The sequence below is a fragment of the Mesoplodon mirus genome (genome assembly GCF_964341445.2).
Source record: "Mesoplodon mirus genome assembly, chromosome: 4".
NCBI lineage: Eukaryota > Metazoa > Chordata > Mammalia > Artiodactyla > Ziphiidae > Mesoplodon > Mesoplodon mirus.
The window spans coordinates 166,754,078-166,781,753 of record NC_138979.1 but is presented as its reverse complement, the minus strand read 5'-3'; the positions used below and the strand labels follow the sequence as shown (position 1 = coordinate 166,781,753).

At 39.6% G+C, this 27,676-nt stretch overlaps 1 protein-coding gene across 3 annotated transcripts in view; it reads right to left on the bottom strand.

Moving 5' to 3' along the window:
- Positions 1-19,916: 19,916 nt before the first annotated feature.
- The window catches only part of TSHR (thyroid stimulating hormone receptor), a 163,399-nt gene continuing 155,639 nt past the window's right edge, over positions 19,917-27,676 (bottom strand). For all 3 annotated transcript variants that reach the window (XM_082619937.1, XM_082619938.1, XM_082619939.1), the window contains 2 exons: positions 25,471-25,659; positions 19,917-23,322 (listed from right to left, as the gene is read on the bottom strand). In XM_082619937.1, coding sequence (XP_082476063.1) covers positions 21,909-23,322; positions 25,471-25,659 — 1,603 coding nt within the window. In that variant the 3' untranslated portion in view covers positions 19,917-21,908. The remainder of the gene's footprint in view (positions 23,323-25,470; positions 25,660-27,676) is intronic.

Here is a 27,676-nt window from a genome sequence, read left to right as displayed (position 1 = left end):
GAGCCTATGTGTCCAGCAACAGGACTTACCTAGGACATTAGATGTACACAAATACAGCACATAACTAGTTATTGGGCCTATTGATCCCAGTATGTATTTTACTCATGTGTATTTGACTCATGAGAGACTCTCTTGTGCTTATTCTACCCAAAGTAAAAACTAAAATTATCTGTCAATTCCCTAATATAATCAAGCCCAGTTTTAAATTGGCCAAGCAGTGAGACCTTCCATAAAGAAAGGGTACTTTAAAGCTTCAGGTTTTTTTTTCTTCTTCTCCTAGTCTCCTCTATTGCCAACCTTGGAGGGCGGAGGATTGATTTTGATCAAGGAGTTGATACTATACATTATGGTTAGTGGATCATGCTGTTAGATTAATGGGATTAGCCTAGTTACTAGGTGGCCCAGAAGCAGAAGTAGAAGTAAAACCTTCAAGAGAGAAGATCATAGAACTGGCCAAACTTCCCTAAGATCTTGGGCATCATCAAGATAGTTGCTAAAGGGCTTCCCTGGTGGCGCAGTGGTTGAGAGTCCGCCTGCCGATGCAGGGGACACGGGTTCATGCCCCGGTCCAGGAGGATCCCACGTGCCGCGGAGCGGCTGGGCCCGTGAGCCATGGCCGCTGAGCCTGCGCATCCAGAGCCTGTGCTCTGCAACGGGAGAGGCCACAGAAGTGAGAGGCCTGCGTACCGCAAAAAAAAAAAAAAAAAAAAAAAAAGATAGTTACTAAAGCTCAGTACAACACTGGAGGTTGGAAATATATCACGATATTTGATATACAAGTATGGCTTTCACAGGAGGTTAAGCTACTTAGGGAAGAGCCAGCCAATAGGACTGGACAGTTAATTTCCCAGCTGGAAGGGTCACAAAGATAGAGTGACTTGCGGGAGAGTAGAAAGGTGCCCAGCAAAGTAAGGAGGCAGCCTTTCAGTGAGCCCCAAGCCCAACTAAGGCTGATTATTGAGTGATGCCACTTCCTTTTTATAATCCCATGAATTTTTAATAGAACCTTATTTAAACATTCCTGATCTCAGCTGGATGTTGTCACATCTTGGTGCTGGGCAGTGTCCATCCAGAGCAAGGGCACCTTTTTCTAATTTGTATAAGAGTTCAATATGGGCTAGCTATGGCCCTGATGGTGTTTCAGAGAATCAAGGGAGGCGTCATATGTCTGTGATTAGAGCAAATGTTAAAGGGGACCAGACCCTGCCTGAGGTCAGTGATGATTCCTGAGAGCGCTCCAAGAGGAAAAGACTTGTGCAGAAGGAGTTGGAGCTCTAAAGCAGAACTTCACAACTAATATGTCTTGAGTGTGTGGCACATGTGACTCAATGTTGAACTGCTTAACCCTTGGGGAAGCTGACTGAGGTTGGGGGCAGCCAGAGCCTCTATCTTGGTCACCTCTGGCCAAGAGCAGCCTCATCCATTTAGGTGGTGTGCGTGCAATATGATGATATTCTCAGCGTTCCATCATGCGAACAAGTTTGGGGAGCATTGCTATAAGGTCTCACTTGTAATAGGACCGGGGTTTCACATCCTGAAGGAAATGTCTAATCTTCCTTATACTTGGTTATCTGGTTCCCAGAACCACTACAGACTAACTTCAGAAAATAATGAAGTGAAAAAATATCTGCTAAAGAACCTTCAGCTACAACTGGTTTCTAAGTCAGAAGTGCTGGAGGATCCTGCAGTGAATGGGCACAGGTTGATGCAAAAGATGAACTCTGGAATACTGGGGAGAATATGAGCTATTTAGCTCAGACTTAAGTAGCTGTGACAACTTCTATTTAAAACTGACAACCACTCTTGCCTGTCTTAGTATCATAGAGTGCCTATGATAATCTGAGCTACTGATAGTATCGTCATGTTGATTCTCCCCTAGAAATATCTCCCAGACCAGCTTCCTCCTTTGTGTTCTTCTTAACCATGTCACCCCCTTTCTTAAGAGGGAGGGCCTCCACATTTGGTTGTGCAGTGCACAATCCACACAACGCTATGCTAAGAGCCTTGATATTCTCCACTATCTACTAAATAGAGGTTAAACTTTACAGTCTGGCATGCAAGGCCTTCCATGGTCTGGCTTCAGTCTACTTGAATCAGTGAAGATGCTGGCGGGAAACAGATGGCCCACTAAAAGGGTTTAACTGAGGATTTAATTTAATGATCAAACTATCTACAGAGTGATGCGTGAGGTTGAGGGAACCCAACAGGGATGATGAAACACTAACCCAGGAGTTAGCCACAGCAAAGCTATTACTACCCCTTGGCTGAATGGACAGGGAAAGCAGGGGTGAGGTGATAATAGACCCTGGAGAGAACTTGGAGCCAAAGAAGAGAGATGGGTAAGTCAGGAGCTGTAACCATAGACCTACCACTGCCAGAACAGCCAGGAGACAGGGAGGGAGCTGGAGAGCTGCACTCTGATCTCAAGCCAGTGCCCACCCACCCTCACTGCTAAACCAACTGGAATCCAGAAGGCAACAGAGTGTGGGTGATGCAGTCCCTAGGGGTCAGCCTCTGCAGGGCAGAAAAGGTTGGAGAATGCCTCTGGAGAATAACCAGTACATTCCTTCCCTCCTTCCGGTCCTGTAAGCCTATGCATTAGGCATTCTGGTTCCTTTTCTTAATGGTGGTTCACATTCCTGAGACTTTGCTCATGTTTATGTCTCAGTCTGGAATGCCCTTCCCACCATCCTCCTATATTTATACATTTGAAATCCTACTCATCCTTTAAATCCCAGCTTAAAAGTGACCTTCTTTTGAAGTCTTCTTTTTAAAAAAATTTTTTAAACATCTTTATTGGAGTATAATTGCTTTACAATGGTGTGTTAGTTTCTGCTTTATAACAAAGTGAATCAGTTATACATATACATATGTCCCCATATCTCTTCCCTCTTGTGTCTCCCTCCCTCCTACCCTCCTCCCTATCCCACCCCTCTAGGTGGTCACAAAGCACCAAGCTGATCTCCCTGTGCTATGTGGCTGCTTCCCACTAGCTATCTATTTTACATTTGGTAGTGTATATGTGTCAATGCCACTCTCTCACTTTGTCCCAGCTTACCCTTCCCCCTCCCCGTATCCTCAAGTGCATTCTTAAGTAGGTCTGTGTCCATCAACAGATGAATGGTTAAAGAAGATGTGGCACATATATACAATGGAATATTACTCAGCCATAAAAAGAAATGAAATTGAGTTATTTGTAATGAGGTGGATGGACCTAGAGTCTGTCATACAGAGTGAAGTAACTCAGAAAGAGAAAAACAAATACCATATGCTAACACATATATATGGAATCTAAAAAAAAAAAATGGTCATGAAGAACCTAGGGGCAAGATGGGAATAAAGACACAGACCTACTAGAGAATGGACTTGAAGTCTTCTTAGAGTTCTCTGATCGCTCAGACAGAATCTTCTAGGCCAGGGATATGAATGGCTTGCAAAGCTTAAAATATTTATTCTCTGGCCCTTTACAGAAAAAGTTTGACATTTCTTGCTGTAAACCTGTGCTGTCCAGCGCGGTAGCCATTAGCTGCATGTGGCTCATGCAGACTTTCAATGGGGTGGCTGCAAATGAAAATGGAGCTTTAAGTTTTAATTAATTCAATTTTAAGTTCTAAGAGCAATGCTCAATTCAGTTATGGAGAACTTTTAAGTGTTTAGAACCACTTGGGTATGCAACTCTGTTTTTTCACCTGTAAATTTTATGAACTTTGGATATGGATCAAGTATTTCTAAAGAAAATTTAGTTCCAAGTTGCAATTTGCCATAAGTACACACTGACTTTTGAAGACTTAGTGAGAAGAAGAAAAAAGAATGTAAAATATCTTAATATTATATTGATTACATGTCAAAATGAAAATAGTTTGTATATACTGGGTTAAATAAAGTATATTATTAAAATTGATTTTATACCTCTTTCTTTTAATCTTTTTAAAGTGTGGTTACTGGAAAATTTACAGTTACATAGTGACTTGCATTATATTTCTACTGGACAGCATTTTTCTGTACTAACATCCAGAAACTCTTTGTAGTAGTTTTTAATACTCCTGTGAGTACATCTGTCTTCCTCTCTCATTGTAAGAGACATAGGTAAAAATAAATCTCTGATTTACACGTGTTTCACATAATAAGTACTCAATAAATGCACAATAAGTTGAGCCTAAAAAAGACTCCATTCAAACACTTCTTCTTGGAAGTGGATGGCCAGTTCTCTGGGTTTTTAAAAGGGAAGTTTAGACTGAACTTCAGTGACCTTCAGGGGTTTCAGGTTTCTAATCACAAGTGCTTCCTTACTATAAGATTTATGCCTCAACAAATGACTCTTGCAGAGGAAAAGGTATATAGTGGAATCTTTCTTTTCTCATGGTTTTTAAGAATTTATAAAAGGCCATCTCTACTTTTTTAACTACAGCAGATGCCCAACTATATCATAAAGCAGAAAATTACTAAATAGTTATGCTATACCAGAGATATGCTGTTATAATTGGAGGATGCATTTTAAGGGCTCAGCATCAATTAAACATATCACAGATGTTAACAATAATATATTAGAAATTCAATTCAAATCTAACACATATTTATTGAGTATTTACTATGTGCCAGGGATTGTTCTAGGCTCCTGGGTTATTATCAGTGAATAGAAACCAACAGAAATGTCTATTCTTCTGGAATTTATGTTATACTATGTTTATTATAACATGATAAATAAATTATATAGTTTGCTAGGAGATGATAAGAGCAATAGAAAAAAGAAAAAATAGAGCAAGATGAAGGAGTCTACAATTGCAGCATGGAACAACAAGTTACAGTTTTAAGTGGGGTGGTCAGGACAGGACTCACTGAATAGGTGCCATTTGGGCAAAGGCTGGATGAAGGTGAGGGTTTTATCCATGGAGCTGTCTGGGGGAAAGCATTCCAGACAGTGATGAGTCAATGCCAAGAGCCTGGTTAAGGAGCTGCTGGTGTGATCAAGGAATAGCAGGAAGGCAGAGCAGCTGGAATACAGTTAACAAGGAGGAGAGTTGTAGGAAATGAAAGCAGTGAGGCAGTCATGGGCCTTGTTGGCTACTGTAACACTTTTGCTCTGAGAGAACTGGAGAGACTTTATGCAGAGGAATGACCAGGTCTAACTTAAATTTTAAAAGGACAACTCTAGCTGATCTGTTAAGAATATACCAGACATTGGCAAATTGTTCTGTAAAGGGGCAGAGAGTAAACATTTTAATTGATTTCATATGATATTTGTCTTTCTCTGTCTGACTTACTTCACATAGTATGATAATCTCTAGGTCCATCCATGTTGCTGTAAAAGGCATTATTTTGTTCTTTTTATGGCTAAGTAATATTCCATTGTATATATGTACCACATCTTCTTAAGCCAGTCATCTGCTGATGGGCATTTGGACTGATCCCTTGTCTTGGCTGTTGTAAATAGTGTTGCTATGAACATGGGGGTCCATGTATCTTTTAGAATTAGAGTTTTAGTCTTTTCTGAATATATACCCAGGAGTAGGATTGCTGGATCAAATGGTAGCTCTATTTTTAGATTTTTAAGGAACCTCCATACTGTTTTCCACAGTAGCTGTACCATTTTGCAATCCCACCAACAGTATACAAGGGTTACTGAATATATACCCAGGAGTAGGATTGCTGGATCATATGGTAGCTCTATTTTTAGATCTTTAAGGAACCTCCATACTGTTTTCCACAGTAGCTGTACCATTTTGCAATCCCACCAACAGTATACAAGGGTTCCTGAATTTCATATACTTTTTATGTGTCTCAAAATATTCTTCATTTAAAAAAAAATTTTACACAATTTACCTCTCAGGATGTTACAAAACCAGGCAGTGGGCCCAATTTGTCAACCCCTTAATAGACTGTAGGGGGACAAGAGAAGAACAATGGAGACCATTTAATAATTCAAGGAAGAGAGATGGTGGTAATCCAGACCAGGATGATAGCAGTGAATGTGTAAGAAGTGGTCATATTCTAAATATATTTTGAAGGTTAAGTCAAAAAGACTTGTTGACTATTTGGATGTGGGATATGAAATAAAGAGAAGAATCAAGGAAGACTTCAAGATTTTGGCCTGAGCACCTTGAAGGATTTGCCATCAACTGAGATGGGGAAGGCTGTAGGTGACATGGCTTTGGGGGTAGAAGATTAGGAGTTTAGTTTTGGACATGTTGACTTTGAGATACCTATTCGATGTCATGTGGAGTTGGTAGGAGGTAGATGGATATACAAGTCAGGAATTTGGAGAAATGTCTGGTCTGGTGATGTACTTTTGGGAATCATTGCACATAGATAGTATTCAAAACCTTGTGACTACCTGAGATCACCCAGGGAATAAGTGCTGATAGAAAAGGCAAAAGAATGAAGGACTGAGTCCCAGTGTATCATGACATTAAGAGGCTGATGCGAAGAGAAAAATCAGCAAAGGCCATTGGGAAAGAGCAGTCAGCAAGGTAAGTGGAAAACCAGGATAGTGTGGTGTCCTGGAAGCAAAGGGAAAAAAAGGCGTAAATGGGGAGAAAGTAAACAGTTGTATCAAGTACTGCATGTTACTGGTCAAGTAACATGAGGGCTGAAAACTGACCATTGGGTTTAGTATCATGGATTCATGAATGACTTTAATGAGCTTGGTTCCCATGGAGCTGTGGGATTGAAAACCTAGTTAAGAGTGGGTTTAACAGAGAATGGGAGGGAACAATATGCAACAGTGAGCAAGTCAACTCTGTTTTTTTTCTTCTAGCTTTGTGGCAAAGGAGCCAAAGAAATAATGTGAGAGAAGTGGAGGTAAGGAGAGATTTTTAAAAACATGGGAAAAATAATGGCATGTCTGCATGCTGATGGGGGTACCAAGAGATGGGAAGAATCCAAAGTGTGGTAACTTTATTATTTTACAATAACTCAAAGAGGAAAGTCTGTACTCCATTTACTAGAAAGCAGGCATCCTTGTCTATAATAATTATACAAGGTGTATAATACACAGAGACAATATAAAGTACTCTAATTTAGTTAGAATAACTACCTGTAAAAAGTTTTTGATATTTGATTGGCAGTTTTATTTGCCACTTTAGAAGTTAGAAAGATGTTTTCTTTTGTGATAAATTGTATGACTCAGTTCTATTAAAGAAGCTGAGCTGATGCCTTAATTTTCCTCTTTATTAAATTTCTCTATAATAGAGGCATTTGATATCATTTCACTGACCTTAGAGCTATCATTATTCATCTTATTTACCAGTAGTTTTATTATCCAAAGTCAATGATGATTCTTCCCTTGAAAAATATTTCTATATGTTAAGGCTAATACCAATTTCTCCACTGTGTCCTCCCCTTCCTTCTTACTTAATTCAGAGTACGCACAATCAGAGGAAATACAGGCTAAGGAAACAAATCAGTGATTGTCAGCTTCTAAGTTCCTATTTAACACTTAGCTGACAGCTCTCAGAGGGCTTTGTAACTGGAATGTCAGTCATAGAGACAGTTATCAGGTTCTTTGCAGAGACTTTTCAAAAGCAGTTTCCATGTATTTCTGTGGAATTAAACCAACATTAGATAATCTACTGATTTTTCAGTCAGCTGGTGTCTCTATGCTCAGACTTTGAATAAATGAACAAATTGAACTCTTTGTCGTCCAATTAGTTATTGTTTAAATTAGGCCATCTCTTACTACCTAGGAGTACTTTGTGTAAGACAAAGCCGAGGATTGCCTCAGGCATGTTTGAGGTTAATTCGCTAGAACCTTAAAGCAAACAGGTGGGTTAGATGCTTCTTTTTTTTTTTTTTTCTTAATTCTTAAAAGTCATTTTACTAACTACAGCTGCAGTGAATCTTTGCCATAGAGTGGCAGCTTAGTACCATAATTATGAGGACGTATCAGGAGAATGTATCAGGAGACTGCTGTGGGATAGAATTTCAGCTTCATTTCTTACCAGGTGTAAGAAACATCTCAATTTCAGGTTTTCTTTTCTGCTAAATCATGGTAGTATTACCAACCTCATTAATCTCTTGTAAGGTTTAAATGAATTACTTATTTTTCTTTTCCACTATTTATTTATTTATTTGTTTGTTTATTTATTTATTTAAACATCTTTATTGGAGTATAATTGCTTTACAATGGTGTTAGTTTCAGCTTTATAACAAAGTAAATCAGCTATACATATACATATATCCCCATATCTCCTCCATCTTGTGTCTCCCATGCACCCTCCCTATCCCACCCCTCTAGGTGGTCACAAAGCACCGAGCTGATCTCCCTGTGCTATGCGACTGCTTCCCACTAGCTATCTATTTTACATTTGGTAGTATATATAAGTCCATGCCACTCTCTCACTTTGTCCCAGCTTACCATTCCCCCTCCCCCTGTCCTCAAATCCATTCTCTACGTCTTTGTCTTTTTTTTTTTTTTTTTTTTTTGTGGTGCGCGGACCTCTCACTGTTGTGGCCTCACCCGTTGCGGAGCACAGGCTCTGGACGCGCAGGCTCAGCGGCCATGGCTCACGGGCCCAGCCACTCTGTGGCATGTAGGATCTTCCCAGACCAGGGCATGAACCCGTGTCCCTTGCATCGGCAGGCAGACTCTCAACCACTGTGCCACCAGGGAAACCCTATTTGTATCATCTTTAATTTCTTTCATCAGTGTCTTACAGTTTTCTGCATACAGGTCTTTTGTCTCCTTAGTTAGGTGTATTCCTAGGTATTTTATTCTTTTTGTTGCAGTGGTAAATAGGAGTGTTTCCTTAATTTCTCTTTCAGATTTTTCATCAATAGTGTATAGGAATGCAAGGGATTTATGTGCATTAATTTTGTATCCTGCTACTTTACCAAATTCATTGATTAGCTCTAGTAGTTTTCTGGTAGCATCTTTAGGATTTTCTATGTATAGTATCGTGTCATCTGCAAACAGTGACGGCTTTACTTCTTTTCTGATTTGGTTTCCTTTTATTTCTTTTTCTTCTCTGATCTTCTCTTTTCTTCTCTGGCTGAAACTTCCAAAACTATCTTGAATAATAGTGGTGGGAGTGTATAACCTTGGCTTATTCCTGATCTTAGAGGAAATGGTTTCAGTTTTTCATCATTGAGAATGATGTTGGCTGTGGGTTTGTCATATATGGCCTTTATTATGTTGAGGTAAGTTCCCTCTGTGCCTACTTTCTGCAGGGTTTTTATCATAAATGGGTGTTGAATTTTGTCAAAAGCTTTCTCTGCATCTATTGAGATGATCATATGGTTTTTCTCCTTCAGTTTGTTAATATGGTGTATCACATTGATTTGCATATATTGAAGAATCCCTGCATTCCTGGGATAAACTGCACTTGATCATGGTGTATGATCCTTTTAATGTGCTGTTGGATTCTGCGTGCTAGTATTTTGTTGAGAATTTTTGCATCTATGTTCATCAGTGTTATTGGCTTGTAGTTTTCTTTTATTTGTGACATCTTTGTCTGGTTTTGGTATCAGTATGACAGTAGCCTCGTAGAATGAGTTGGGTAGTGTTCCTCCCTCTGCTATATTTTGGAAGAGTTTGAGAAGGATAGGTTTTAGTTCTTCTTTAAATGTTTGATAGAATTCACCTGTGAAGCCATCTGCTCCTGGGCTTTTGTTTGTTGGAAGATTTTTAATCACAGTCTTAATTTCAGTGCTTGTGATTGGTCTGTTCTTAGTTTCTATTTCTTCCTGGTTCAGGCTCAGAAGGTTGTGCTTTACTAAGAATTTGTCCATTTCTTCCGGGTTGTCCATTTTATTGGCATATAGTTTCTAGTAGTATTCTTTCATGATCCTTTGTATTTCTGCAGTGTCAGTTGTTACTTCCTCTTTTTCATTTCTAATTCTGTTGATATGAGTCTTCTCCCTTTTTTTCTTGATGAGTCTGGCTAATGGTTTACCAATTTTGTTTATCTTCTCAAAGAACCAGCTTTTCATTTTATTGCTATCATTTCCTTCATTTCTTTTTCATTTATTTCTGATGTGATCTTTATGATTTCTTTCCTTCTGCTAACTTTGAGGGGTTTTTATTCTTCTTTCTCTAATTGCTTTAGGTATAAGGTTAGGTTGTTTATTTGAGATGTTTCTTGTTTCTAGAGGTAGGATTGTATTGCTATAAACTTCCCTCTTAGAACTGCTTTTGCTGCATCCCATAGGTTTTGGGTCGTTGTGTCTCTATTGTCATTTGTTTCTAGGTATTTTTAAATTTCCTCTTTGATTTCTTCAGTGATCACTTCATTATTAAGTAGTGTATTGTTTAGCCTCCATGTGTTTTTATTTTTTACAGCTCTTTTCCTGTAATTGATGTCTAGTCTTATAGCATTGTGGTCAGAAAAGATACTTGATATGATTTCAATTTTCTTAAATTTACCAGTGCTTGATTTGTGACCCAGGATATGATCTATCCTGGAGAATGTTCCATGAGCACTTGAGAAGAAAGTGTATTCTGTTGTTTTTGGATGCAATGTCCTATAAATATCCATTAAGTCCATCCTGTTTACTGTATCATTTACATCTTGTGTTTTCTTTTTTATTTTCATTTTGGATGATCTGTCCATTGGTGAAAGTGGGGTGTTAAAGTCCCCTAGTATGATTGTGTTACTGTTGATTTCCCCTTTTATGGTTGTTAGCATTTGCCTTATGTATTGAGGTGCTCCTATGTTGGGTGCATAAATATTTACAACTGTTATATCTTCTTCTTGGACTGATCACTTGATCATTATATAGTGTCCTTCTTTGTCTCTTGTAATAGTCTTTATTTTAAAGTCCATTTTGTCTGATATAAGAATTGCTGCTCCAGCTTTCTTTTGATTTCCATTTGCATGGAATATCTTTTTCCATCCCCTCACTTTCAGTCTGTATGTGTCCCTAGGTCTGAAGTGGATGTCTTGTAGGCAGCATATATACAGGTCTTGTTTCTGTGTCCATTCAGCCAGTCTATGTCTTTTGGTTGGAGCATTTAATCCATTTGCATTTAAGATAGTTATTGATATGTATGTTACTATTACCATTTTCTTTTCTTCTTTTTTTTTTGCTTTATAACAAATTTAATCAGTTATACATATACATGTGTTCCCATATCCCCTCCCTTTTGCGTCTCCCTCCCACCCTCCCTATCCCACCCCTCCAGGCTGTCACAAAGCACCGAGCTGATCTCCCTGTGCTATGCGGCTGCTTCCCACTAGCTATCTACCTTACGTTTGGTAGTGTATATATGTCCATGCCGCTCTTTCACCATTTTCTTAATTGTTTTCGGTTTATTACTGTAGGTCTTTTCCTTCTCTTGTGTTTCCTGCCTAGAGAAGTTCCTTTAGCATTTGTTGTAAAGCTGGTTTGGTGGTTCTGAATTCTCTTAGCTTTTGCTTGTGTGTAAAGGTTTTAATTTCTCCGTTGAATCTGAATGAGATCCTTGCTGGGTAGAGTAATCTTGGTTGTATGTTTTTCTCCTTCATCACTTTAAATATGTCCTGCCAGTCCCTTCTGGCTTGCAGAGTTTCTGCTGAAAGATCAGCTGTTAACCTTATGGGGATTCCCTTGTATGTTATTTGTTGCTTTTCCCTTGCTGCTTTTAATATTTTTTCTTTGTATTTAATTTTTGATACTTTGATTAATATATGTCTTGGCATGTTTCTCCTTGGATTTTTCATGTATGGGACTCTCTGTGCTTCCTGGACTTGGCTGACTATTTCCTTTCCCATATTAGGGAAGTTTTCAACTCTAGTCTCCAAATATTTCCTCAGTCCCTTTCTTTTTCTGTTCTTCTTCTGGGACCCCTATAATTTGAATGTTGGTGCATTTAATGTTGTCCAGGAGGCCTCTAAGACTGTCCTCAATTCTTTTCATTCTTCTTTCTTTATTCTGCTCTGCAGTAGTTATTTCCACTATTTTTTCTTCCAGGTCACTTATCCATTGTTCTGCCTCAGTTATTCTGCTATTGATTCCTTCTAGAGAATTTTAAATTTCATTTATTGTGTTGTTCATCATTGTTTGTTTGCTCCTTAGTTCTTCTAGGTCCTTTTTAAACCCGTCTTGTATTTTCTCCATTCTATTTCCAAGATTTTGGATTATCTTTACTATCATTACTTTGAATTCTTTTTCAGGTAGATGGCTTATTTCCTCTTCATTCGTTTGGTCTGGTGAGTTTTTACCTCGCTCCTCTATCTGCTATGTATTTCTATTTTCTCATTTTGCTTAACTTACTGTGTTTGGGGTCTCCTTTTCACAGCCTGCAGTTCGTAGTTCCCATTGTTTTTGGTGTCTGCCCCCAGTGGCTAAGGTTGGTTCAGTGGATTGTGTAGGCTACCTGGTGGAGGGGACCGGTGCCTGTGTTCTGGTGGATGAGGCTGGATCTTGCCTTTCTGGTGGGCAGCACTGCATCTGGTGGTGTGTTTTTGGGTGTCTGTGACCTTATTATGATATTAGGCAGCCTCTCTGATAATGGGTGGGGTTGTGTTTCTGTCTTCCTAGTTGTTTGACATAGGGTGTCCAGCACTGTTGCTTGCTGGTTGTTGAGTCGAGCTGGGTCTTAGTGTTGAGATGGAGATCTCTGGGAGAGCTTTCACCATTTGATATTATGTGGAGCTGAGAGGTCTCTGGTGCACCAATGTCCTGAACTCAGCTCTCCCACCTCAGAGGCACAGGCCTGACACCCGGCCGGAGCACCAAGACCCTGTCAGCCACACGGCTTTTGGGAAGTCTGAGGTCTTCTGCCAGCGTTCAGCAGGTGTTCTGTACGAGTTGTTCCTCATGTAGTTGTATTTCTGATGTATTTGTGGGGAGGAAGGTGATCTCCACATCTTACTCCTCTGCCCTCTTGAAGGTCTCCCCTATTTTTTATTAAAAAAAATTTTATTGGGGTATAGTTTATTTACAATGTTGTGTAAGTTTCAGATGTACAGCAAAGTGAACCTGTTATACATATGCATATATCCACTCTTTTTTAGATTCTTTTCCCATATAGGCCATTATAGACTCTTGAGTAGTGTTCCCTGTGCTCTACAGTAGGTTATTAATAATTATCTATTTTATGTATAGTAGTAGTGTATGTGTCAATCCCAGTCTTCCAATTTATCCCTCCCCACCCCTTATCCCCTGGTAACCACATGTTTATTTTCTACATCTGAAACTCTATTTCTGTGTTGTAGATAAGTTCATTTGTAGCCTTTTTTAAGATTCCACATATAATCAATACCACATGATATTTGTCTTTCTCTGTCTAACTTCACTCAGTATGACAATCTCTAGGTCCATCCATTTTGCTGCAAATGCCATTACTTTGTTCTTTTTTATGGCTGAGTAATATTCCATTCTATATATGTACCACATCTTCTTTATCCTAAATGAATTACATTTAATAGAACACTTAGAACAACACTGAAACCTAGTAAGAACCATAACAGGGTTACTATATACATATACACATATCTATGTGTGTGTTAGCTATTAATAAAGTGTTTTTTTTAATTAATTAATTTATTTTTGGCTGTGTTGGGCTTTGATGCTGCACGTGGGCTTTCTTTTAGTTGTGATGAGCGGGAACTTCTCTTCGTTGCGGTGCATGGGCTTCTCAGTGTGGTGGTCTCTCTTGCTGTGGAGCATGGGCTTTAGGCACGCGGGCTTCAGTAGTTGTGGCATGTCGGCTCAGCAGTTGTGGCTTGCGGGCTCTAAAGCGCAGGCTCAGTAGTTGTGGCACACGTGCTTAGTTGCTCCGCAGCATGTGGGATCTTCCCCAACCAGGGCTCGAACCCATGACCCCTGCATTAGCAGGCAGATTCTTAACCACTGTGCCACCAGGGAAGCCCCTAATAAAGTGTTTTTAAAGTTTAGCATTTAAGAACTCATGTCTTCCCAAAAGAATTAGATGCTTCTGGACACTTCTTCTAACCATTGATTTTGTAGTGGTTATTATTAACTTATCAAAAAGTTAAAGAATGCTTCTGCAGAAATGGTAGGCATTACTAAGCAACTGCTGTAAGAGGCAACCATATAAATATGAAATTATTAGCCCTTGCATTTCCTTTTCAACTGAGGGCAATGATAAAAAGCACCAGCCACACATTTCTTTCTCATTATATGTAATTAATCCTGAGCCATTCAACAGCTGGTACTACTATACTCTGCACCTTCTCACTTTCTCCATCACCAGTCTATGATGATGATTCCTGAAAAGTTTCTGAATATATCCTAGATGTAGCATATAGACCCCTTTCCCCATTTTAATAGTGGCATGAGGGCCAAAGAAATGGTATTTTTAGGACATGAAGAGGGATTGAAAAGAATGAATAGGTTTGAAAGAGGGTATTGGGACTAGGATAGGATGGAAGGGTCAGTGTAGATTGAGGGTCTTCTAGATGGAAGACAGGGTGTGGCTGTAGGGTGAGTGGGTACCATGGGTGCCATTTAGGCTGGATGGTCAGACAGTTAAAGAAGCAGAATAAAATGCTTTAATTTCCTCCAACTGTTGCTCCCACTAGTGGCTGAAGTGCATTAATGAAAATGAAATCGAGTAGCAACTTGGATACGTCTCTGGGAAGACCTATGAGTGCCAGAGGTGTATGCTCACTTTTTCCTTTTCTCCAGAGTTGGCCTACAGATGGTGAAAACAGGTATGATGTCAGACATCTCCTCTTTCATCTGGACCATGGCATCGACTGGTCAGGGTATCTCATTTCTCCAACGTTTGCTGAAGCTATTAATGCTTCCCCTGGTTCCTCTTCTGTCAAAGTGCTTAAAGAACACTTAGAGAAATCAGAGAAATATCTGAGAGCAAACAGAGCAAAATGGTTCTAATTTGTTATTAAAAAAATAAATCTTAGGAGTCCCATATTCCCACAGATCCACAAATCATTTGCCCATATCTCATTTGACAATATCTAAATTTGTCTACTATCATTCCAGAAGTCTTTTCCACATGGTGTCCGGGGAACTGATGTGGAATGTAATAAAATTTAGACCTGGGATTTGCTAAAAAGAAACAGGGATGAAACTAGTATTGTCTTTCTCAAACTTTTACCTCATCCGTTTAATATGGCCCTTGCTGAGAAACTTGAAAAACCTCCTAGAGAACTGAGGCTCTTTCAGACCTTTTTGCAACTGCCTTTGGGGTTAGTCCTTAAATTGCAGTGCCTGTGGTGAAAGAAACCTGAGTCACAGGAATGAGTTATAAATAGGCTTTTATCAAAATGCTTCCCATCCAATGGGCAGATCTATAGTGCTGTTTTTGATTGTAAATTTCTCAGTGACTAGAATCCTTTGTTTGTATCCCATTATGGTGAATTATTAATACATCGTTACGTGGTTTCCATAAGCCTGAGCCATTTTTATAGTGCATTGTGACTCTAAACCCCCAAGATGGGCTATACAGAACTGTGTTATATTTTTTAAGACTAGCAGGTACAGCGCTGAGATACAATTAAAGTTTTTATTGTGTGCTGTCCAATAGCAATTGTCCTTCATCCTCCTAATCCCTCTCCATCTAAAATACTTCAATAAATGAAACAGAATATTCCCAAATATTCTCAAATTCCCAAAATAGTTTCCAAAATTATACTAAATGGGTGATGAAATTGAAGTTGTTTACACTATCTTAGTTTCCTCTCCTTTATTCAGAGTTTTTCTTTTTACTTACTAAATTCGTATTTCATATAACAATTAGTTGCTTCATTCTCCCTATGCAACTTACAGCAATGCATTTAAGGGAAACAGAAATTCTGATTTAATGTGATTAGACTGTCCAATAGAATAAATTCTGAAGGGCTTTTACTTTCTTAGTGTTTAGTTTACTTGATATTGCTGCAAAGCAGGTACTTTAAAACTCATGGCTTAGATTTGTCACATCCTAAAAATCTAAATTTCATAATGGTCAGATTACTGTTCAATGACCTTCAATGTGATATCTGCCTCCCTCTTATAGCTCTAAAGATATAATAACTCAATTACCTGATAAAATTGGCCATTCTGCACCTTTCTTTAAATGATACATTTTAATTATTATCTTAAAGAATAATATTATTATAATAATTTCCATTCCAATGTCTTTTAAAAGTAAGCATATGATAAAAAAAATTAGCAGTACAGAGGAGCACCAGTTGAAAAGTTCTCATCTGTGTTAGTCACCTTGGACTGCCATAACAAAATACCACACAGTGGGTGGCTTAAACAACGGAATTTTATTTTCTTACAGTTCTGGAGGCTAAAAGTCTAAGATTGAAGTGCTGTCAGATTCTGTTTCTGGTATGGGCTCTCTTCCTGGCTTGCAAATGGCCATCTTCTCACTCTGTCCTCCCATGACCTTTTCTCTGTGTGCACAAGAATGAAAGCGAGCTGTGGTGTCTCTTATTCTTCTTATAAGGACACCAGTCCAATGGGATTATGCCCTTACCCTTATGACTGCATTTAACATTAATTACCTCCAAAAAGGTCCTATTCCAAATACAGTCATGTTGGGGGTTAGGGCTTCAACATATGAATATGGGAGGACTCAATTCAGCCCCTAACAGTACTCAATCCCTAGTCCCAATCCCTAGAAAACTACTTTTAGCCATTTTCTGATTTTAATTCTTCTGGTGGTTGTTATTGTATTACTATTATATACTTAGGTAACTGTGACTTGAACTATACATATTTAGACAATGTATCTTTTGTCTGCACATAAGGGAGATTAGGAAATTAGTTGACTTAGCATAATCTCCTAACTTTCAGCCTTAAAATTTGGAGGCTGGTATTAATTTTAAGTTTTTCTGTTGGTCAACTTTATAACCTTAGAAAACAAACTTCTATTTCTTATTCTGTTAACTGTGGGCAGTCTTCCCTCCCTCCCCACTGTGTAAGATAGGGAATTAGCTCCTTTATCATGTCCTGCTCCTCTCCCTTCCCCCTCCCCCTCCTGACTTTTGTCAGCAGTACCATTACTTTGACGTGTCAAGGCTTGTAATATTTATATTCTATTGGTAAATATAAGTGAGCCATATAATTTGATTTTTAAAATGTTTAGAGAATTATGACACACAAATATTATTAACTGTAAAGCCAGGAGTGTGTTGAGATTCATAGAAAAGGAAATTACATCATATCTGAAGTACAACTTCAAGTAATTTTTCAGATGGGATATATAGGTAGTGTTAGAAAATTACACTTCTGCAAATATAAAATAAACATTTTTTCAAAGGTTTTACTCAACTTAAAAGTTGATGAAGATATCAGCAAATTGTTAAAATTGGTCCAAAAAAAAGCACTTAAGAAGCTAAGTATCTATAAGCAATCTTAAGTGCTAGGATAAAACTGCTGGGTTAGATACAAAACTGGTTAATATCCAGTGGGGCCATAAACCATGCAGAAGTTAGTTGAATCTCTATCAGATCAAAATCATTTGCACAAGTTAACCTCTGTCCTTACCAAGTTGTAAAATAGCCTGAACAATAGGAAGTCAAGCACAATACTGCACTGAAAACACACCAAAAAAAGTTATCTTTTTGCTTATTTCCAAGTGTTGGAAAATTTATCTGATATAAATAAACTTTCCTAGTACTTGTAATATAAACGTTATTATTTTGCCCTTCCACTTGGATGCACATTTGGCTAGGTATAGTATCCTGGATTTAAATATTTTTCCCACAGCATTGAAAGTGTTGCTCCATTGACCTCTAGTATACAATTTGTTAACTTGAATTAAAGGTCACTCTGCTCGTTAATTCTTTATAATACCTGACGTTTTTCTTTTCTTTTTTCTTTTTTTTTTTTGTGGTACGCGGGCCTCTCACTGTTGTGGTCTCTCCCGTTGCGGAGCACAGGCTCCGGACACGCGTGCTCAGCGGCCATGGTTCATGGGCCCAGCCGCTCCACAGCATGTGGAATATTCCCAGACCAGGGCATGAACCCGTGTCCCCTGCATCGGCAGGTGTACTCTCAACCACTGCGCCACCAGGGAAGCCCCTTTCTTTCTCTCTTGATTCACTCTCAAACATTTTAGATCTCCCCTTTACTTTTGGTGTTCTGACATTTTATATGGACTGTTCTACACGTGAGTCTTTTTCATTCACCCCCCGCCCCCTTAGTACTAAGGAGACACTATGAATCTTTATCAGTTCCAGAAAGTTTCTTCCTTCTGTTGCTCTGGTATTATTACATTTTCTACATTTTCTCTAAAACTCCTATTAGACATATGTTGGACTTTGAGACTAATCCTCTGTATCTTTCAACTTTTGTCAAATATTTCACATCTTTATTTATTTGTTCATTTTGGATTTCCTCTACTTTAACTCCTAGTCCTTCTATTAAAGCTCTTGGCTTTGGCAACCCCATTTTAAATTTGCCAAAACTTCTCCTCATTTTTGATTATTACTTTTTAAAAAAATAGTAGCTTCCTATTGTTTTGGGGCCCAGTATTTCCTCAAATTTCTCTGATGTTATCAATTACAAATTTAAAAATAATACTGTGTTTCTGAACTGTCTTTTCTAGGGAAATGTTCTCTTTGTTCAATTTGGTCTTTTTTGGGCTATTGATATGCAGTTCATCTTTCTCAAATGTCTGATAATTATTGTGGTTCATTTTTATTTTTGAATAAAGGATGAGAATGGTTAATGTCAGCTGATGGCATAGATCTTTCTTCCCCAAGATGCCTTTCCCTGACTGGACACTGATGTTGATGCGTCTGTGTCAATGACCAGGCTTCACTTTATGATGTGAGGGCAGGAAGTGGGCAAGTGGGCTAGGTTCCTTGCTTCCTGCCCTCTTCCCCAGACCAGGGACTTAGCCCTATCTACACTGAACATTCACTTTCTTTAAGATAAGTTTCTTGATTTCAACCTGGGGCAAACACTGAATGTGTCAGTTCTTCTAACTAAATGGAGTGAGAGGGAATGGGAGGGGCCAGGTGAGATGGACTGGCAGTTAATTACATAATTAGCCTCTCAGTCCTGTGACCTTCAGGCTTAGGGGTCTCTTAGGACTCTGCAAGGAAGAACACATCCTTCCACGGCTACAGCTTTATCCTGTATATTCTGGGCTGCGGCCTTCTCCACACTAAGTTATCCACCAAATCAAGGCCAGAAACTTTCCATCTTTCAGAAAGTCATCAAAGACTTGGGTGTGTTGTTGGTACCATTTCTCCTGTTCGCAATACAGTTTTGGCTTGATCCCATTTTATATTTTCTCACTGTCATTTCAGTGGAATTTGAAAAAGGAAGATTGATAGATGCCAGAACTCATCCATCACTTTGAGCTGGAACTCTATATCTTTTGAAGTAGAATGTATTGCTACCAAGTTTTTCTTGTCCCTTTAGGTATTCAGAATGAATGAGAATCACACCACTGTGTTATGATACAGTTTTTTCTCCAAAACCTTCAAGCAGTGAGGAGTATTTGTTCTCAAACTGTTATTGTTTTTAATTCTTATGATTCCAGTTTCATCTTCTTGCCCTCACTTTTACTTTATTGCCCCTCTCATGGTGCTGCCTTGTAATAGACTCTCTTTTTCTAATCAGCTGCTTCTGATATGCAGCAGATTATCCATAGAGCAAGAGTCAAACTTTGAGCGTTTCTTGAGAGACAGTCCTTTGAGCAACATGCTTAAATTTTAGGGCATGAAATTTTGTGACATCTGTTGTGACTGACTTGAGGCTGTTTGTCCTCACTGATTTGGGTCTATCTTTAGATAGTTGAAATCTTTAGATAGTTGCCAGATAAAGTGAACTCTGACCAGGTCTTGTAGATTTATTACCTTCATTAGAGCACTATATAAATTCCTAGTGTCAACACCAATCGTTTTTTTTCTCTTAGATATCATTGCCTCTCAATAAATCATAATTCATTTTACCATGAGTAAATTTTTTCACATAAAGACCATTTACAACCAAGATACAATATTATACTTAAGTTATTAGTAGTCAATAATTTATTTATTAATATGGATTTATTAGCCAATGTGCCAATTTTTTTCCTGTCTTTAGTATTAGCACATATAATAATAACTCTAAAAAAGCTCACAAATTACAAAAAGCAATACTTTAGGACTCAGCATAGTCATTTCATAGGAAGATTTACTTCATGTTGCAAATGCAAATTTTAGCAACAATTCTGTAGAAGTTACTTTTCTAGGACTGTTTCCAAAGCATTATTTCAACTACTCAAAATAAAACACATTATTTATCAGGATGTGGTATTTCAAAATGTTACAGATGAGAAATACATGTCAAAGGTAACACATTTGTTTAATTTCATTAGTTACAAGTGAACTGGTGGATTAGTCATGATTTTAGGTATGTGTAATATTTCTACTAAGACATCTAATCCACATCTCAATGATAATCAGGAATGGGTATGGCTATTGAGAGATTCCAGGTAAGTCAGGGTCACCATCTCTGGGGACCCACTGGGCCCACTTGCCCCACTCCATAGACTTAACACAAGCTTTTAATTCATGCTGTGGTTTTAATGCATAGTGTGGTTCATGAGCACTGAGAAGCAAATGCCATCTCTCTTTGGGATGAAATTAAGGGACTGTCTTGACAGATAACCTGGAGAATACATCTATAGATAAAAATCCTGACCATATTAAGTAAGGGAGCACTGTTAGGGAATAAAGATTTTATGTCCAGTGGTCAACAAGGTTGGAAAGAGCTGGCAGTTTCAGAGAGAAGAAACCTCTCTTTAGTACTGTGTTGTGGGTCAGAAAAGGCTAAGTAAAGAAACCAATCCCTGAAGACAAGTTAAATGTTTCAAGTGAACCTGCACAGTGAAGTAGTAACTCTAAATAACAAGCATTTGCAAAACCACCCTAACCCTAATTCTATTGTGTGAATATCAATCTGGTTTTGGCCTGATAATTATAGCTGTGTAGATCTAATAATTAGATGAGTGGTTCAGAACCAACCCAATATGGTCACTCAATAGAATTTCTGGTCCAGACATCATAACCAAAAATGAAACAAAGAAAAAATTTCCTGTGTCATATGCCTAGGCTCCAAAGAGAAGGAGATGGCAGCTCTACGAGATAGGAAAAACAGATTCTGCTTCCTTATTGTTTTTCTTTCTCTTTGTCATGGCAACCTATGTTTTGAGGGAAAGGGATATACATGGAGTTTTAAAACTGGAAGAGATCATCAAGCTCCTTCATTTCTACAGACTTTAGAGGCCCAGTAATTTGCCCAAGATCCAATAGTAAACTAGTGTCCAGCCTGCTTTATTAATCAGTGGGAGATCTAGTGTGCCCCGCTCATAATTCCCACTTGTCACTATTTATAAGTACTTTCTAGAGTTCACATCTTTAATGCCAGAAGACTGGACAAGAAGAGTAATTCTTAGTTTGCTCAGCCACAACAGCTGAAATCTTGCCAGTTTTTCCAGGCAACAGTTGGGTCACATCAGGTAGATTCTTGTGAAGAGATGATTAAGTTTCAGAGTCTTAAAAAACAACTCAAATCTACACTTTCCCCCTCCTTCATTTGTCAAAATAGCTGTTCCTTGCATGATGTTCTGCTTGACTTTTCAGTTTCTAGGGACTCAGATTCTCTTGGGTTGTATCAGGGAACATGAAGTGGAACTAAACCAACATGGGGCCAGTTTCATCTTGTGGTCACCAACCAAGTCAATAGCATTTGCCATTTGCTGAATCTTTAGTATGAAATGCCATATGAAAGTGAGAAAGCTCAATGTCAACATGGATCAGTTGATATTTATTAAGCATTTTATACAATGTCATCACTGCACTTAGCATCCAGCAACTCTTCCAGAAAGTATACATTACTTTGATATCACCTGGGATTCAGACATGTCGGTAGCCTCTCTTCCTTCTTGGAGGCAATGATTAGGTTAATGCTGGTCCCTCTCCAGAGCTTAACACTACCTGCAGGTTGGGTCAGCTGTGTGTTGTGTCAGTGGTTGGAATGCACTCTCAAGAAACCAGCCCGAGTCCCCCTACCACTTACAAAACTGTTTGCTTATACTCTTTTGAGATTTGGTCCTGCTTATTTGGGGTTAGATGGGAGTTTTCAAGCAGTTCATAGTTGTCCTGCATGTTGGGGAGACTTTGCCTCATGTCTTGGGTAACCTTTTGGACCTGAATACCGGTGCTGTTCTTTGCAGAAATTCTCTGACCCCGGTATGCCTGAGCCTGACGTTTACAGATACCAAACTTGCTGAGCAGGATAAACACATCCCTCTGGAAGGCTTTGGTGAAAATGGCATAGAGGAATGGATTGGCACAGGAGTTAAGTGGGTAGAAGAGAACCAGCAAGATTTTGGAGTTGGTAACAGTGATGAGAGGCTTGTTCATAAGTGCCGACAGAGCATAGAATGAGATTGGGGCCATGCATATGAAGTCAGTGAAGATCAACACAGCCATCCTTTTGGCAATTTTGGTGTCTTTGTCCCCCGGGTTGTACTGGGGATTCCGGACTGTGACGTAGATCTTCACGTAACAGGAGCAGACGATGATAAAGGCTACTATGTTGAGCAACAGGACAAGGATAATATACGCCAGGGCGAGAGGAGTCTCGGTGTCCATGGGCAGGCAGATACTGACCTTAGCGTAGCTGCTTATTCCCACCAAAGGGAGCAGCGCGAGCAAGAAGCAGCAAACCCAGCCCCCAACCATGATGGCGTAGGCGTGCCTGAGGCGGATCTTGCGGTCCAGGCGCATGGCGAAGGTGATGGCGTACCAGCGCTCCAGGGTGATGACTGTCAGTGTGTACACTGACAATTCGCTGGCAAAGACGGTGAAGAAACCAGCTGTGTTGCAGCCAGGGCCTGTCTGCCAGTCGATGGCGTGGTTGTAGTACTCAGACTGAGTGTAGAGGTCCACGGAGGCTATGAGGAGCAGGTACATCCCCATGCAGAAGTCTGCGAAGGCTAAGTTGCACATGAGAAAGCGTGGGACAGTCAGTTTGTAGTGGCTCGTGAGGAGGATGACCAGGACAAAGACATTGCCCAGGAGAGCCAGCAGACTAACAAACCACACCACGATTCTCAGGAATTTGTAGCCCATTATGTCTTCACAGGGGTTGAACTCATCCGACCTGGGGGTACACACCATGTCTTCACTGCCCCCACACACAGTGTAGTCATAATGGCTGTCAAAGGCCTGTAGGGTCTCTTCCTGGGGGTTTTTGAGCTCTTGGCCAAAACCAATGATCTCATCCTCTTGTTCTTCTAAGAAAACATAATAATGAGAGTTGCTGTGGGTATCCTGGAACTTGGAGTTTTCCCTGTACCCAGCGCTGCCGTCACCCAGATCCTCTTCATATTCTTGGTCGAAGGGACCATTTAAAGCTTTCACAGATTTTCTCTGACGCAGGCTCCGAATACTGCTCTCATTACACATTAAAGACTCAAGGATTCTGCAAGGCAGTAGATATAAGTCACCACTTGCTGAAAACCCTCTAATAGTCCCCACAACACTCAGCAAAATATGCAAACTACTTCGTATGATATACATGATTCTGTGAGATTCTACATGATCTGGTCAGGCCTGTCTCTCCTATGTCATTTCCTATTACCCTCCCCTCTCCAAGTGTGACCACTAACATTGGTCCTTATTTCTCATCTGCAACCAGTTCAAGAACAGCAGTGACTTAAAAAAAAAAAAAAAAGTATGGATGCTAGAGCCAGTCTGCCTAGGTTAGGATCTGATTCTACTATTTACTGGCTGTTTCATCTTGGGTAGGTCTATGAACATTGGTTTATTCATTTGTAGAATGGGATAGGGAGAGTATCTATTTCATTTTGGATTGTTAAAGGATTAGATGAGTTTATCATTTTGAAGTTCTTACAACAGCACCTGGAACATTGTTAGTGCCATGTATATTTTGGTTACTATTATTATTATTATTCCTCTTCAGAGCTTTAGAATTCCATGTTCCCTTTGCCTGAAAAACTAGTGGCTGCCTCTACTCATTATTCAGTTTTAAACTCAGATTTTCTTTCCTCAGAAGAGGCTTCCTTCGTCTTCTTTAATAAATTGCCTGAGCCTTGTGTTTATTTTCTTCACAGCACTATCTAATATCTTCTTATTTGTTTGCCTGTTTCTTTTCTGACTTCCCATTCTAGAACGTAAACAAAATGCAAGAAGGCTCTTGCTGTGGATAGGACAGTGCCAGGCATATAACAGGTGCTCAATAAATATTTATTGAACAAATGAATAAATGGACACTATTGTGCAGACATGCTTATGGAAGTAAGACTTAGTGTTTCACTAGCTCTCCAGACTGATATCAAAAGGGATTTTTTTTTTTTTTTGGACACGCCACGTGGCATGCAGGATCTTAGTTCCTCGACCAGGGATCGAACCAGTGCCCACTGCAGTGGAAGCACAAAGTCTTAACCCCTGGACCACCAGGGAATTCCCCAAATGGGATTCTTTAACTGGCTTTAGCTGCTGAGCAGATTCATCTATTGAGCTCTGCTTAAAATGCCAGGTGGACTGCCTATTCCAACCTGTTTGGAGGTTGACGAGAAATCTGGACCCTGCCCTCAGGGTCCACTTTAGCCTCCCACCCGTCCCTGGTCCCTTTTCTGCTCAGGGCTGGCTAACATCGTCCCCGTACCCCACTCCTAGTTTTCTGCAGCTGTTATGCCCACATTAGCTTTCTTTGCACAGCTGTTCAACTTTCCTGTTTGCCTCTATCCCCACAGCTAGATCCCAACTTATTTACAACTGCTAGTCTGAGTGCAGGAAGTCAACCCGCAGATACTATATAGAAACCAAGAGGGAGCGAATAAGAGATAAATGAAGAACAGACACAAAAGGGGAAATGATGCAGAGTGAAACTGTAGGTGAAGACAAGATTCGGAGAGAGCGTGGGAGAAAAAGAAGGCCCTCCCTCTTTTGCAGCCTCACAAGCAGCCTGTTAATAAAATAATACATATTATGAGAACTTAAATTCCAGGTCATGGTGATAGGTGTTTTCTACTCAGTTTCTCATTTGCTCTTCTCAAAACCTCTGTAAATGGTAGCATTACGATCTCCCTTCACAAAGGCTCAGGAAGTTTAAGTGAGTAGGGTGGGATAACACAGCTAGGAAGTGGCAAAGCTGGGACACAAACCCAGGTGACTACAAAGCCCACACTGTAACCAGGGATCTGTGACATTTGCAAGGCCTGAACTGACCAGGTAATCCAATTGCTTGTGTTGTTCCTAAGTCTGTCCTCATAGTTGTGGCACCTAATATGGGTTGGGTCTGGAGGCCAGAAATCATGTCATGTAACCTCTACAAAATTCTGCATGATCTGGTTATTTCTGCCTCTCCTACATTATCACTTAGAATCTTTCCCTCCCCTGCTGTGATCCAGCGACACAGGCCTTATATCTTATCTGCAACCACTTTCGGTCTGCAGTCACTGTGTCCCATGAACTTCATGTCTCTGATGGATGTTTCCAAATTCTTCTCCACCTGGTTTTCAAACCACAGAGCTTCTTCCTCAAACCCAGAAATTAATTCAACTTCCACCAAAGCCTTTTGTCACTTATTCCAGACACTGCCACTTACCCTCTGATTTTCTTCTGATTCTTAAAAGCACAGCAGTGGCTCGGATAAGAAAGGTCAGCCCGTGTGAGATGAAGGAAACTCAAGGAAAGTGGGAGTTTCTTTAGAGTCCAAGTGTTTCTTGCTATCAATTCCTTCAGGTGTTCCAGGCCTTTGGATGGCAGGGCAGTAACACTGGTATGAGAGACATCCCTGGGAGGGAGAGAACAGTGATACAGAGAGATGGTGAGCAGCCAGGGCCTTCCAGTTCTTGGCCAGAAAGACAGACAGGCCTGAGATTAATGGGGAGATGACATGATGCTTTCTGCTGTAGAACATGCACTCTGAGTTATTACACACAGCCACTGGTCTAAGGACGGATATTATGCTTCTAAGTTGGTATGTTGCAAGGGACTTCCATTTTTATTGTTTAGAACTCCAGGATCTATCAGTACAAATAATACATAGTTCAGCAGACATTTTGTTTTACCCATTACAATACACACAAACTCTTGGAATCAGAGATGGATGTCAATTTTACTCTGTAAAACTACATCATATAACTACTAAATGGTCTCAAGAGGCAAGAGAAATAAATTTGAAAAGGCTCAGAGGGGCCTAAATTGCTCCCAGTCTCTGTGGAGGCTAGGGTTTTGGAATTGATAAAGTGCTCATCGATATGGATCAATACCAGTATCATGAAAATCTTCTCCTAATGACACAGAACTTGGGAGTCATAACCAGTTACATGGTGACTTCATGACTCAGAACAATCTCGCCACAGATTCTTTAGAAGGCTTTAAATGTATTCCGGGAAAGAAAACTCCAGTATTTATATTAACAATTTGAAATGAGATTCAGATTGAGGTGGTGAGGCTGGGGACAGTGTAGACATTAGTGTCAGTTACTAAAGTAGAATTAATTCATGGCTTTTAGTGTGACATTTTCTGCTCTTTTCTCAGTCCCACAGAATCCAGGTTATGTATCTTGCTCCATCATTTTTACTTGTGTTGAGTAACAGCCTGAATAAGACCATAAATATTTAAACTAACATCTCTCTTATTTTATATTTTATCAATTGAATTAAATTGACATTCATTAAATATTCCTTTTTTTACAATCATATTTTTAATGTTTCATGTAATTAGTAATGACTGATTAACAAATGAATTCCAATATTTTCAACTTCTACTCCACATTATTGTAATTGGACTTAGCTGGGATTTACATTCTCAGGGTTCAAGGCTGCTAGAACTTGCTACTTGCTTTTTATAAACAGGAAGCTTGAGTATTAACCCCATTCACTGCAGAACTGTGATTATTGGGGGGAGGGTGTCATGTTCGCTATTTTGTTTTATATTTAATTTAAAAATTCCATATTTCAGCATTTCCCAAACTTGCCTGGGGGTAATAATTACCCTTGGTGCTTGTTACTATATGATCCCCAGGTGATTTTTAACATTAAGCAAGTACATTTGGAAAACTGGCCTAAATGCATAACTTTGTGGTTAGTGAGAGAGTTGAGGAATTAAGCCCAGCTGTGAGGTAAATGAGGCTGGACTTTGCTCTCCTGCCTCATCTTCCTTTGGATGCATCTCTTTCTCTTTTAGCCATGTGTCTTCATGGTGTGGCCATCTTTATGCCTCCGGTTTTCTGGAGGCCACTTACTTGTCTCTTTTCTGTCAATGAAACAAGAGAGTATCTCTTGGCCCCTTTTTTCTGCTTTGCTGTCTGTTGGATACACTGATTGTGTGTATTCATCTGAAAGAGTTTATCCTTCCAAGTAGTACGTTTGCATTTTAATAGATATTTCTTGAGAAAACACTTTAGTAACCATTCCTGTTACTGCATGACAAAATACCCCCAAACTAAACGGCATCAAACAGTAATCTTTTTATTATAAGCATAGTTTTGTGGGCCAGGAATTTGAACAGGGCATGGAGGGGATGGTTTGTGTCTGCTCTGTACTGTCTGGGACTCAGCCGGGAAGACTTGAAGGTTAGGACAGCTCAGTGGCTGGGGGCTGGGATTATCATCAGTCTCCTTCATATCTTCAGGTCTCTGGAGTCTTTGAACATAGATCCAGGTGCGGCAACCCCTCCAGGAACTCGTTAACAATCTTGGGGGGAGGAATTTACTCCCTGATTTGTCTGCAATGAGCGTTTCCCAGATAACCTCTAGTTGGGGACAGTGTAGACATTAGTGTCAGTTACTAAAGTAGAATTAATTC